General features: G+C 35.7%; 1 protein-coding gene across 14 annotated transcripts in view; it reads left to right on the top strand.

The window, feature by feature from the left end:
* Positions 1 to 13,925, top strand: part of CHD9 (chromodomain helicase DNA binding protein 9) — a 159,808-nt gene that overhangs the window by 144,218 nt on the left and 1,665 nt on the right. For 9 of the 14 annotated variants that reach the window (XM_059668041.1, XM_059668040.1, XM_059668038.1 and 6 more), the window contains 7 exons: positions 604 to 876; positions 1,586 to 1,754; positions 3,762 to 3,901; positions 4,212 to 4,433; positions 7,765 to 7,893; positions 8,451 to 8,555; positions 10,167 to 13,671. In XM_059668041.1, coding sequence (XP_059524024.1) covers positions 604 to 876; positions 1,586 to 1,754; positions 3,762 to 3,901; positions 4,212 to 4,433; positions 7,765 to 7,893; positions 8,451 to 8,555; positions 10,167 to 11,042 — 1,914 coding nt within the window. In that variant the 3' untranslated portion in view covers positions 11,043 to 13,671. Of the gene's footprint in view, positions 1 to 603; positions 877 to 1,585; positions 1,755 to 3,761; positions 3,902 to 4,211; positions 4,434 to 7,764; positions 7,894 to 8,450; positions 8,556 to 9,807; positions 10,143 to 10,166; positions 13,672 to 13,925 lie in introns of those variants that run through there. The other 5 variants (XM_059668044.1, XM_059668043.1, XM_059668050.1 and 2 more) reach the window with 3 other exon arrangements.

Genomic DNA, 13,925 nt, shown 5'->3' with positions numbered 1-13,925 from the left:
GTATGTTTCTAAATATAACCTTAGAAAGTCTAGAGTAAAAGAAAATCTATTATTTTGTTCATAAAGAAATTAATATTCAAGTGCTTCTTTACTAAATGAGTGCTTTCAACTGAGCCTCCTTGGAGAAATTAATCATAGCAAGTTCTGACCCAAGGGGGAAAAAGGGAAAAGGTCATTTAAGTGTACGTATATTCAATGGCAAGAGTTTTTATTGGATTAATACAATTCTTCCAGTATATGAGTAGTCTAGTATAAGACTATTTACCTTTGGAAGTGATGTTGGGACATGGAGGAATAGAGAACTCTCTACTCTTTTATGTACTCCTGGGTTGTTTGAATTTGTTTTTACAGGGAACCTGTATTATTTTTGTCATTATAAAAACAAAACTATAGAAAAGTATCTTTATAATATATTTTTTAACTTCACCAGTGGGAATTTGTGTTTGAATAATTTCATACAGAATTGTGATATGTGTCTGAGAATATGCATACCAAATACACATCTATTGTTAGCGTTAGATGCAGCAAGGCTTGGAGCCATTTGGTATCCAAAGGTCTGGCCTAATTATTAAAATTAAACTTGGATATGGTATGCTCTTCCAGGATCGTGTGATGATCAACCGGTTGGACAGTATTTGTCAAACAGTTCTGAAAGGGAAGTGGCCTTCAGCTCGAAGAAGTTACGATGCAAACACAGTGGCTTCTTTCTATACCACAAAGCTGCTGGACAGCCCTGGCGCAGCCACAGAGCTTCGCGAGCCCAGTGTGCCCACTCCTCCCCGTGCCGGTGTGAAGGAAGAACATGATCAGTCAGCACAGATGTCAAAGGTGAAGAAGCATGTACGAGAAAAGGAGTTTACAGTGAAAATCAAAGACGTATGTGTATTTTTATTGCCCTAGGGCCTGGTTGCGATTGTGGTGTGCAGCATGCTTTTCCTGCAAATGGCTGCCTGCTCTTACTCTCACTTCCTTCACAGACTTGTTTTCTGGTGTTTGGATTATTTTCCTTTTGATATCCAGGTTATTAAACTTGAATGCTCTACTAGAGGGATCATCATTAAATATGTTCCTCTACCTATGCTTCTGAAAGTAGTCCTTCTGCTGATCAAGATGCTTTCTTAAACAGTCTGACAGTTTCTAATGTTTCGGTTCTTCTATATAATCTTTCAATGGTATGTCAGTGCACTTTCTGTTTTAAACATTTAGCATGCCCTGTTTTCAGTAACCTTTCATTTTTTTCTATGTGGTTTTTGAAGCAAAATTTACTACTCAGTGTCTTACACTCTCTAAAATGTCATTTGAATAACGTATATAGAGATGTATGTCCATAGCTGAAAGTTACAGTGTATATTGGTCATGTGAAAAACTTTGTTTTGCTCATAAAAGTGTGTATAGTACCTGGATTTTTCCCCCCACTTCAGATAGACATTGATTTAATGTTTTCTTCAATTGATTTATGAGCAAAAGAGAGATAACTTAATATTTCAGGGTTACTTCACTTTTTCTAAGTAAAACATTTCTCTAGGAATCCTGCAATGAGATTATGTAAATTGTTCCTTACTTAATAATGGTGATTGTTTCCCAGGAAGGTGGTTTGAAGCTGACATTTCAGAAGCAAGGATTTGCTCAGAAAAGGCCACCCGACACTGACGACTGTGGGCTGGGCCAGCAGCAGCACCTCCCTCGGCTGCGGGAGCTCCCAGGTGCATCCGAGACCAGCCTCGCCAGTGTTGCAAAGTGTACGCCCGTGTCAGGTGAATATCCTGGTAGTAACCGCCTTAGCATGAAGTATTGCCTCTCATTTCCAAAGCCTCTTTTATCTGCTCTCATAATAAAAAATCACTTGTCCTTCAATGTTAAAGCATAGAGGCCAATGTAGTTTTGGGAGCTTATATATTTGGGTGAAAATATCATTTTATCAAGTAACTTTATTCAGATAAGAGTTCAGATAGTATTTCAACATAAGAATAATTATAAATTTAAAGAAAACCACTTAAGTCACTCGTGAATGGTGTTTGGTAGAGGAAGTTAAAGTGAGAAGCTTTGGAAAGATTATAGAGACGGTATAGTGAAGGTAGCCACAAGATACAGGAATAACATGTCTCATCCCTGAAAGAATGGTCTTTTATTCTGATTGGACACGTGCAAGAACAAGATTGTTATTGGAGAGAGATTCGTGTAAGATCAGAGCTTACTTAGGAAGGTGAATCTTGGTTATGGGCAACATAAAAAACTGAGCTGGGGCCCTAGCTGGTTTGGCTCCGTGGATAGGGCACATTCCCAGGTTGCAGGCTCAATCCCCAGTTAGGGGCGTGCAGGAGGCAGCCTATCAATGATTCTTTCTCATCACCAATGTTTCTATCTCTCACTCTGCCTTCCTCTCTGAAATCAATAAAAATATATTTAAAAAAAAAAAAAAGCTGAGCTGGGGAGGTATTGGTGTTAGTGTTCATGCAGGAATGGGGATTAATATAAGACATTTCATTTACATTAGAATAGGAGGCCCTGAGAAGTTCATTTAAAACAGAATAGTATTTTTTTAAAGTGGTACATTAAATTAAGAAAGCTTATTACAGTTAAAATATACTATAGTGAAAGAATTTTCAAATCCTTAACTTGAATTGGATAATAATTTGTTAATCTGATTATAATAAAATTTAATGTGTGGGCATAATGAAAGCATTTATATGCAAAAATGATGTTTAATCGTTACAATTAGTTATTTGTTACTGTATGATTTGAATTTAGGCACTTTTTTGAAACTGAGAAGTAGGAAGATAGGTAATTTTTATATGGTTGTACAGTCAGCCAAAGGGTATGCTAATTTCAGGGATTCACAGGACTTGCTCAAAAAATTCTCCCTGAATGATTGAAAATATATTTCACACTGTGAACCATTTAAAACAAAGATCTGATCCTTAATTGTATTTTCTCTTAGTAAGAGTGCTCTAGATTCTATAACACTCTTTAAGGAAAGGAACTGCGTTCTTACTCTTCTTTGAACTGTCATAGTACCTTGTACGTAGGTATTTGATAAATATTTACTTATTGGAATGACTGAATGCATGGAACTGTTTCATTTATATGTCTTTCAAACATTTTTTATTTGATCAAGTGCCTAATGAAATAAGCAATGAGAAAGGTCAGTTTAATTTTGTAACTAAACAGTTAGTGGTGATGTTAAAGAAAATACCTTAAGTAGGCTGGGGCAGAATGGACTATGGGAAATTCAGGAATGAGTTCATTGCAATAAAGAGGAACACAATAGAGACAAACCTTTTAAACATTTTAAAAGTTGTAAAAAAGGCAGAAGTTGTTCATTTTTCATTTTTTTGAGTTAGGCCATGTTTTTAAGTTTAGAAGAATTTAATGTAGAACAAGACATTTTGGCACAAGGAAGCAAAGATAAGTTATAAAACAAGCTGCTTGCAAAAGTAGGAATAAATGGATTCAAAGAAAAGGGAAAGGTTTATCTTGTACACAAGAAGGGCATGCTTCTACCTCTAAAAGGGGAACTACAGGAAGATAAGTGAATATCTGGGGGGGGATATTAGTAAATAAATCAAAGGTTAAAAGAGGCCTAAAATTAAAATCCTCCAAATTTTTAAATGACAAATTGTTGGTGTTTTTAGTCATAAAAATTGCTTGATTTAGGACATATAAACTAGAACTAACACTTCCATGTATTTAAAAAAGTGATTGCTTTTAATATGTTTAAGAACAAGATTTTTATCACTATTTTTCATTTTAAATTTGTTTAGGTACTTCCAATCAATCTGCTGCTGGTGCCAATGGAGTTATATTAGACAACCAGCCTATAGTCAAAAAAAGGCGGGGAAGGAGGAAGAATGTAGAAGGTGTTGACGTCCTCTTTTTTAACAAAAATAAACCACCCAATCATGTAAGTAAAAATATACATAAGAAGTAGTGATCCTTGAGGGCAAAATTCAACCAACGAAACTTATATATTACTGTTTCGTGAATGTTTTGTAGACTAATAATTAGGAAATTAGAAGTACACTACATAGTTTTAGATTGTATCTCAGTAGAATTCCACACTGGCCAAGATTCATGAAAATCTTAAATTTGAAAGATTTTGCAGACGTTTAAACAACAACTTATTTTTTTATTGTTCAAAAGGAAATCTTTTATTAGAACAAAATTAGAATAATAAGCATGGAAATAACATTTTCATTTGGTGTTTTCTCCAGGTTACTTTGGGCTTAACCACCTCCCAAATTACTCCAGGGATAAACCCGGCACTGTCCTACCCTCAGCCTCAAGGCATTCCTGACACAGAAAGTCCAGTCCCAGTCATTCACCTGAAAGATGGAACAAGACTTGCTGGTGATGACGCACCGAAGAGAAAGGATTTGGAAAAATGGCTTAAGGAGCACCCAGGTTATGTGGAAGATTTAGGAGCTTTTATTCCTGTAGGTGATCCTTTACAAATCTTGGTATATGTTATTTCTGTGATTTACCAAACCTGTAATTGAGGCTTAAATTCTCACCCACTTATATTAAATATGTATTCTGCCCAAGACTTAGAGGAAAATTCACAGAAAAAAATAATTACGACATTCCCCATGATACAATCCAGTGTCATTTTTCATTTTTCCATTCTGCGTTCCACAAGTATTTAACAAGAAAAATCACCTTTGATAACACAGAGTACTGCTAGACTCAGTACAGTTTGTAGAGACATAAAACTTCCCGTCCTTTCCCTCAAGGGGCTTGTTTTAAAATAATAATAATGGTCATTGCTAACATTTATTGAGATTTAGCTGTGCTTGTCTTTACACTTAGCACTTAACATGTATTATATCATTTAACACAATTTTATCAAAATGGCATTGTTATGACTTTTATAGATAAAGAAATTTCAAGTACATTGTCTAAGGCCTCATAACTAATAAAGTCTTAAATTCAGTATCTAAACTAGTACTTTTGGGCAGGCTACAAGTGGTCAATGAAAGAAAAAGGATATATGTAATACTTTCAACATAAAGATCTAATAAAAAATAAACAAATAAACTACTATTCTTAAGCTCTTCTTCAAGTTATAAGGATACAGCTGTGTCTCTCCAGATGCACAATTAGTTACATTAATCAAAGATGAAAATCATTATATTTCTTTTTTTATTTGCCCGCAATCTGGGCATGTGCCCTTGACCAGAATCGAGCCCAAGACCTTTCAGTCTGCAGGCCGATGCTCTATCCACTGAGCCAAACCGGCTAAGGCAGAATCGTTATATTCCATTTCCTTTTCCTTATCCCTGAAATGCTACTCACTACCTTATGAGCATTTGGCTCTTCTCACTCATAGAAACATATTATTTCATTTTGCAATATATTACTTACAGATACTGATGTACCAAATTTTGTGCCCATCCCCCTTGACATTTCTCTGTACTTTATTAAGAAAAAGAGTAAAGCATATCCTTCATACAGTGACCCTAGCAGGCCTGCTCCATCTGCCTCCATTATGAATAGTAAATGGATAAGCCATTGAGGCTCTCTGCTACCCTGTGTGCTTTTTAAGGACTGTGTCCTATTCACCTTTGTATCCCAAGCACTTAGCACATCATTCCTGATACATAGAAGCGTATCAGGCTCCCTGTATATATTTACTGAGTCAGTGATTAAGAAATAAAAATCTGAAGTCTATATGCACAGTGATTATTATTTCATTAAGAAAAAGAAAATTAATTACCTTGTTTTTTTGTTTAATGAAAAGGAAGTATAAAAACTCCAGTGCCAAGAATGGGGCTGTGTCTGTAATACATATTTTAATGTATTTGTATCTGTAATATATATTTAGTTCAGTATTTTACATTTCTATTACTGTCACCATGAAATGACCTACTAGTCTGGAACAGAGGCCCTCGGTCTTAGTTGTTGAATTTCTGTCAGATCTCTAGTTTTTCTCAAAGGATACCACAAATTCTTGAGCTTTCATTTAATTCCTTTTGATTTTAAACAAAAGGTCAAATAAAGCTCTTATAATTCTGAGGAGAGGGGTTTTCACTGATCTGATGAGCAGCCATGGAATGAACATTTCAATTAAAAAAATAATGAGAATTGTTAGTTCAGCACTATAACTTTACAGGCTACAAAATAATATGTATTGTCAGTAAATTTTTATTAAAACTATTATGTGCTGGTTGCTATTTTAAAAGATTCTTATACCTTTCTTTTATTGCAGCAAAGGAATCTTGATTAATTGTTTAAACTTGTATCCATTTATTATTTTTCACTGCAAATGAACTTTATATTATAATGTTTTGTATAATTTTGTTAAGATTTTAACACTTTTAAAAGCAGCTTTTATTACAATAAGGAATATGAAATAATAGCTAGTTTAACTTTCCTAGGATACTTTAAAGATTTAATGATCACATGTGCTATTGTGATATATCTATAGCTAAATAATTATAACGTGGTGTGTGTATACTGTAACAGGGGTATGTATAAAATGCCAGGGAAGCAGATAAAAGAATGATTACTCTGTATAGGCAGAGTAAAGTATCTGGGGAAAGACAAGGAAAATAGAGTTGACATGTCACTGACGGATCATAAACGAATTACTGGGCATTTGACCATGTTATTACAGAGGAGCATATTCTAGGCATTATAAAACAATTATGAAGAGAGTTAAATGAGGATAGGAGTGTAAGGCATATACATAAAATAATGACCAGTTTGATATTCTGAATTTGTGAGGGAATTTGTGGGGGAATAGTAACTGGATGGAAAGGTTGAATGAGATTCTGGCTGTGAAGGGATTGGTATGCCACGCTGAAGAGTTTGAGCATTAGTCCCTTTAAGTGTTCTGATTGGCTGGAAGGAGCTATAAACTCCAGCCCTGTTTTGTTGACAGTTGCAAAACTAAGCAGCATGGTTTGATGGAAAGAGTTGTTTTGTTTTTTTATAGCAAAGGTGGAGATTTATTGAAGAACAAGTACAGACTCCCTTATGGGAGAAGGGGGAAGAGTCCCACAGAACGGACTCACACGTGGGAAGGGGGAAAGGGTCTTCAAAAACATTTTTATTGCAAGATATTGCCACTCACAGGCTGCAGGACCTTGAGGGAGATGAACTCTGAGCCTGAAGTCTCATTTGTAAAATAAGAGTAATGTCTTTGAGTATTGTAACAATTATATGAAAAGAGATAAGAAAGTCTGTCGGTGAGATGATGAGAAATGAAAGCCACTAGCCCACCTGGTAATGTCTGGAGACACACATAAATTGAGTCAGAGCCCAGAGAAAATCTGTTTCAGGTGAAATTCGCCAGGAAAAGAAGTGAAGAACTCTACAATTTAGAGGAAGCTGTCCCAGCATTATTGGTAACTTCTTTAAGCAGTGCTCTAAGGACACAGTGGTCTTTGAAGGCATTAAAGAAGGAACTAGCAATGTCTTTATGTCGGGAGCCTACTCTCATCCAGAATGATCATGATGCATTAACCTTTATGATGGCCTAGAATAATGTTTAAATTTATCATTGGAGGAAAAGATTCGTGCAATAATTTTTAAACTCGTACTTAATATTGTTATATTAAATATAAGAATATTTAAAGGATACATATTTTTAGAGTTTAACTAATGGGTAAATTCTCCTATATGAAATATTGAAGATATAACCTGTAAGATATGTTACAATAAGTGACATATCTTCATTATTACCAGATTAAATTACTTAATCAGCTCATTGTACTGTTGGCACAAGTGAAGATTTTAAGGCTCTTTCTGCATCTTTTGTTTTAGAGAATGCAGCTCCATGAAGGGAGGCCCAAACAAAAAAGGCATCGCTGTAGAAACCCCAATAAACTAGATGTCAACAGTCTCACTGGGGAAGAACGTGTCCAGCTGATTAACAGAAGAAATGCCAGAAAGGTATTTATATCTTTGCTGTTCTTTTCTATGGATTCAATATTTAAGCGATCTCTAAAACACTGTTCATTATGCAGTATTTTCTAACAGGTCTGGAAATGGGTTGAACCTAGCAGATTTGTGGGGAAAGGCGTGGCCTGTAATTTTGTATCTTTGGTTTAGCTGTTGAATGAAATAAAGAAGGCACTTTACTAGCTGTGCCTGAGCATTGGCACTGCCCAGAACACTACATCCACGGCAGTGGTTCTCCACAGGGGCGGTTTTGTCCTCCAGGATACTTGGTAGTGTCTGGAGACATTTTTGATAGCCACTCAAGAGTAGTTGGGTGGGTGTTGGGGCGGTAGCGGGAGAGGGCAGTGGGAGGATGCTGTTGACCTCTAGTGGGTAGAGGCTGAGGATGCTGATTAACTGTGTACAGTACACAGGACCACCCTCCACACCACAATTCCAAAAATGTCTGTAGTGCAGAGGTGGAGAAACCATAATGAAATGGGGTAACTCTCTCTTCACAACCATGACAGATTTATAATATTTATCACTGTGAGTCCTTTTGTTTACAGGTTGGAGGTGCATTTGCTCCTCCTCTGAAAGATTTGTGTAGATTCCTGAAAGAAAATTCAGAATATGGAGTCGCTCCTGAATGGGGAGATGTTGTTAAACAATCTGTGAGTATTTCATAAACACTAACTCAGATATCATTTAAAAAGTTAGATGCCATTTAATTATATCTCTGAACAATGCCACAAAGAATAATCACAGATGTGGTGAAAGAATTACATAAAAGTCATAATATAGTATTATAAAATTGGGAATATGCTAATAGTTTACCCATATGTTAGAAAACCATGCAAATATTTGAAAAATTGTATCTTAGAGGCACATCTAATGAGAAGGCAGAGAAAGTTCACAGTCTGTTAAATGAGATAGTAGTTCATCTCTTGGAATAGCCAGGCCTAACCACGAGGTCAGTGCTGAGTGCATAATAGCTATTGTTTCTGTAGGTGTCCAAACGAAAAGTACAGGTTAGACAACTATGTTGAGTGTGATTCCATTTTATTTTAGAAAAGGAGGTGGGGAGAATTGTAGAATTTGTATTTATGTACAAAAGAAAAACGGAAGCACACATCCTGAACCATTTACAGTGGCTACCTCTGAATGGTGGAGTTGCAGATGAGATGTTCTTTTTCTTTGCATACTTTTGTTTTGTTTTCTGTTGTGGAGCCTAGTGCTTATATAAAGAGGACAAATAAGTTGTTCCATTCAAAACAAAATTTAAAAACAATCCATGAGATGACTTCAAACCATTGTCTAGAACTGAACTGTCACAGATGGTAGCCTCTAGGCCTGTGTGGCTATGGAGCATTTGAAATATGACGAGTCTGAATTAAAATGTGTTGTAAGAGTAAAACACTGGCTTTGGATTTTGAAGACTTGGTTTAGAAAAAAGAAAAGATATCTCATAATTCTCACAGATTACATATTAAACTGATATTTTGCTTATATTATATTAAATAGATTATATTACTAAAACTAATGTCACCTATTTCTATTTTACCTTTTAATGTTGCTACCAGAAAATTTAAAATTGCTTATGTAACTTAAATTATCTTTCTGTTGGACAATGCTGGTCTGGAGGTACTAAACTCCTAAAACTTCTAGGATTTTTGAGTCTGAGAAAGTCAGGGAGAATAATAAGAAAGTAGTATAGATTATTCTCCATTGTCCTGGACTTGACGCTTCCCAGTCTGCAGGTGCTGCTGCAGTTTTGAGCCAAGGGATTTTCCCTGTTGAGTATCTTTTTCAGCTTTGCTGTGTCCCTAATTCCCAGAGAGATAGTAAAAAAATGTATATGAAGCATCTCTTTTTAACCTTGACCTCCCACTCACTTCCTCTGTCCTTTCCTTTTTGTTATTCTAGATTAGAAGAAGGGCACTTTAGTCTTCCAGAACAGTTCCTGATATAAAACATGTAAGGGTGTAGGGAGTAACCCTCAAGAAACAGTTTCTTTGGACTTTCCATTTTCTGGAATTATTCTACAAATGAATGTGTCCCCATATGGAGGAAAGCTAGAAGCCTCTACGCTCTCATATGATAAATGAGAGGTGGAAGAGCTGTTTCAAACCACTAAAAATAGTAAGAAATTAGGGGATCTCTTGCATGACTGATTATGCTATGCATACAAAGTTTATTAATAATTATTTTTAATAGGTTACTTATATCACAAGATAATAGCTATTGATTTTAATATAGCTGTTATTAATGGTTTTCTTTTTCAGGGATTTCTTCCAGAAAGTATGTACGAACGTATTCTCACTGGCCCTGTTGTGAGAGAGGAAGTAAGCAGGCGAGGGAGACGGCCTAAAAGTGGAATTGCGAAGGCCACAGCCGCGGCGGCGGCTGCCAGTGCCACCAGTGTTGCAGGCAGTCCTTTGTTAGCCAATGGATTACTTCCAGGTATGGATCTCACAACTCTTCAGGCCTTACAACAAAACCTACAAAACTTGCAGTCACTGCAAGTAACTGCAGGGCTGATGGGAATGCCTGCCGGCCTTTCTTCTGGAGGAGAAGCTAAAAACGTGGCCGCCATGTTCCCCATGCTGCTGTCAGGAATGCCTGGATTACCAAATCTGTTGGGCATGGGCGGACTCTTGACAAAGCCTGCAGAATGTGGAACAGAAGAGAAAAAGGGAAATGACTGTAAGGAGCTAGAAGGAAAAAAAGAAAGGACAGAGAGCCAAAATTCAGAGAATGGTGGAGAAAACTCTGTGTCAAGTTCTCCTTCAACATCCTCTACTGCTGCATTAAATGCAGCTGCAGCTGCCAACTCCCTAGCTCTTAACCCACTGCTACTATCTAATATACTCTATCCAGGGCTTCTCACTCCAGGCCTTAATCTTCAGATTCCAGCTTTGTCCCAGTCCAATACTTTTGATGTACAGAAAAGCAAGAGCAGTGACTTAGGCTCGTCTAAGTCTGTGGAAGTAAAGGAAGAAGATTCCAGAGTTAGCGATCAGGAAGACAAAGGGGGAACCGAGCCGAGTCCTCTCAATGAAAACAGCACAGATGAGGGTTCAGAGAAAGCCGATGCTTCCTCTGGATCTGACAGTACCTCGTCATCATCCGAGGACTCAGATTCTAGTAACGAAGACTGATTCCTAGACGATGCTTAAATTATGAACTGGTTTTGGATTTTTTTTTTTCTTTAATCATTCATTGTAAATACCCCAGTGTGGAGTGCATCCATAACTTACTGACCGAACATTTCAGTTATTTGTTTAGAAGTGCAAACTGCTATCAGAGACATTTTGCATGTAATATTTCTTAAGGTTCATAAGTTTTTGAACTCGTATGTACTATCAACTACATAAAAGTGTAAAATTACAACAAAAGGCATTATAATTTTGTTGGGGGTTAATTTTATGAAAATTATGCTCAATAAGAGTTGTATATTTAATATATTTGCAGTGAACACAGAATACTTTATGCATATTACTGATTTAATTTGAATATAGTTTTACAGCCTCCTTGACACCTATAATTTACAGATCAAAACTCAGCAATAATTTGGGCAGCTAATGAATGTCATGAAAGCTGTAGAATCTACATCACCATTCATTGCTTTAATTACATGAAAATGCTCTAGTGTTTTGATGCACTGCTGATGTTTCCAATTCAGGTACAAGTGTGTTTGGAAAAAGAAATAAGTTTCCCAATCAGCCAATTTAACTGGCTACCTGTTACCTCAGCTGAGTTAGTTTAGGAAGTTTACATTCGTTTCTAATTCTATACTTGTTTTCAGGGGTTTTTTAAACACATCCTCTATATCATGTTAATCTGGCAAGAAATATGACTTGCTTTTCACTGAATTTAACTCTGATATTAGTAAAGTCAAGTCATAAAATAATCCTGTGTCATGTGACTTTGGCACCTTCTAGACATACTTAGTTTTAACTTCACAAAGTCTGGCCTCCCATTAGAAATAATTATATCTCAGATGAGTAATGTCTGCTTCCCAGGGTTCTGAAAAGGCAAACTCATGAAATGCCACTGAAAAGAACTTTCAGCACAGCATACTTCATGTAAAAGGATTGTTCGTTGGCTTTATTTGTGTAGATTCCTAGTTGTGTTTTACGTTATGGTAATATTTCAAAATGAACAGATAACATATGCAAACAGTCTAAATTCATCTTGAGTTTCTTCTAGGTGTAAGCAGACGAAATGTTGCCCAGAATCAGTGTTGGGTGTTCAGTTTATATTAAATATACTGAGTCACCCATTTTTAAAATGCACTTTGAATAATCTCAAAAAAATACACGAGCTATACCTGTAAACCACAAAATGAAGCCCAAGGCTTCTGCTCAGTTTCTTGGAGCCCTTTATTTACCATGTAAAATTTGTCTGATATTTGATTTGTGATACAATTTCTCCTTCTAAAGCTGCTATTATTCTGACAAGGTAGAGGTTCAGGTTTATCTGCAAATACATATAAAACAAAGAACTGAATTGGGTGTAAAATACCACTTATATCCTAAGGAGAGATAAATGTTAGCATTTTTCTGGTACTTGAATAAGTCAGTGATAAAGTTTGCAAGGGGATACAGTTACGGTGGAAAATGTACTCCACTTTCACTGGAAAAAAAACTTTCAGTATGTTTTGATGATAGAAATCTATTGCTTTGTCATGAATTAAGCAATTATATTGGATTTTACAAGACATTTAACAGTAAATTGTTTCTGTATGTAAAATAACTAGCCCCTTATTAGAGAGACAGTGTTATATGTACTTACAAAAGTTATGTAAGTTCCATTGGGATGGTATTGATCTTTGTATTTTTCCAAAGTAGTACTTTGAATTGCTAGTCCTTTATGCAATGTCTTAGCAATAGTCACTCTAATTGCCCCTCCAGGAGAAGTGGGCAGTAATTTTTCATCATGAAAACGATATATTATACATTTAGTCTCTTCCCTTTGCGGTATTGCACTTTTGTTTAACCAGAGTACACCTTTGAGATAGCCAAAGTTTTTCAAACACAGTACACTTAGGTTGCCGGTGGAGTATTTCATCACCATCCATAGCTCCCTTCCCTCACTCTACTTCTACCCACATGATCTTTAGTCTTTTCCCCAATTAAAAAAAAGAAAGATAAGAAAAAGGGGGGGAAAGCCCTAGATCTTGTCACTAAAATCTAATTTATATCAAATTTATGAGATAAAGTATTTTCCTAATTAATGCTCAAGTGAATTTGGTTAACATCTTAGTGATTCCCTTTCTATGTAATAAGGTAATTGCAGTTTTAAAAACATTAAGGCTGATATTAACTTTAAACATTCTCTTGGGTTTCGAGACACTTCTATTTATTATTGATTGGGGGAAAGTTATCCAGCTATCAGGTTTTTTTAAAAAAACAAACAAAAAACATGCAAATATGGTTGTAGAGATTTAAGGGTTATAAGGAAAAATATCAGTAGAATTACATAATACTAAAGTTGCCGTTGAAAGAATATCCAAGTATGTGTTGGTAGTTACTAAAAGAATTATAGCTGTTATTGCCTTGTATTTATAGTCCTTGTTTCAGGTTTCATGATACAAGTCTTAGTCCAACTTTTCTTTTGGACATTTGCAATATTTACCAGTTGTGTTTTGTGTAGTCTGAATTTGCTTTCTGTAGTTGAGCAAACGTCTTAAAAAGTCATTTGTAATTTATTAAATTACTTTCTATGATGTTCTATAGAGCAAATGGAAGTTTAATTATTTTTTATTAAACATATTCTTTGACTACCCACGATGTCAGCCTCTGTACATGACAAGACTTCTTTTTTTGATTGAATTTTATATAGCTCATTTATCTTCAAAGTTATGAAAGCAACCACAGTCCTAAATCTTTAAAAAGAAAGTATACTTGGGAAGAATTTTTAAAGGACAGAATTTGGCAATAATTATATCCACAACATTATTATTTCCTTAAGTTTTCTTCCCCTGGACTTTAATCCAGAAGGACTCAGATATACCTAACCTTGTAAAGGGGTTCATTTGG

Source organism: Myotis daubentonii, chromosome 15 (assembly GCF_963259705.1).
Source record: "Myotis daubentonii chromosome 15, mMyoDau2.1, whole genome shotgun sequence".
NCBI lineage: Eukaryota > Metazoa > Chordata > Mammalia > Chiroptera > Vespertilionidae > Myotis > Myotis daubentonii.
This window is presented reverse-complemented; position numbering and strand designations above follow the sequence as displayed.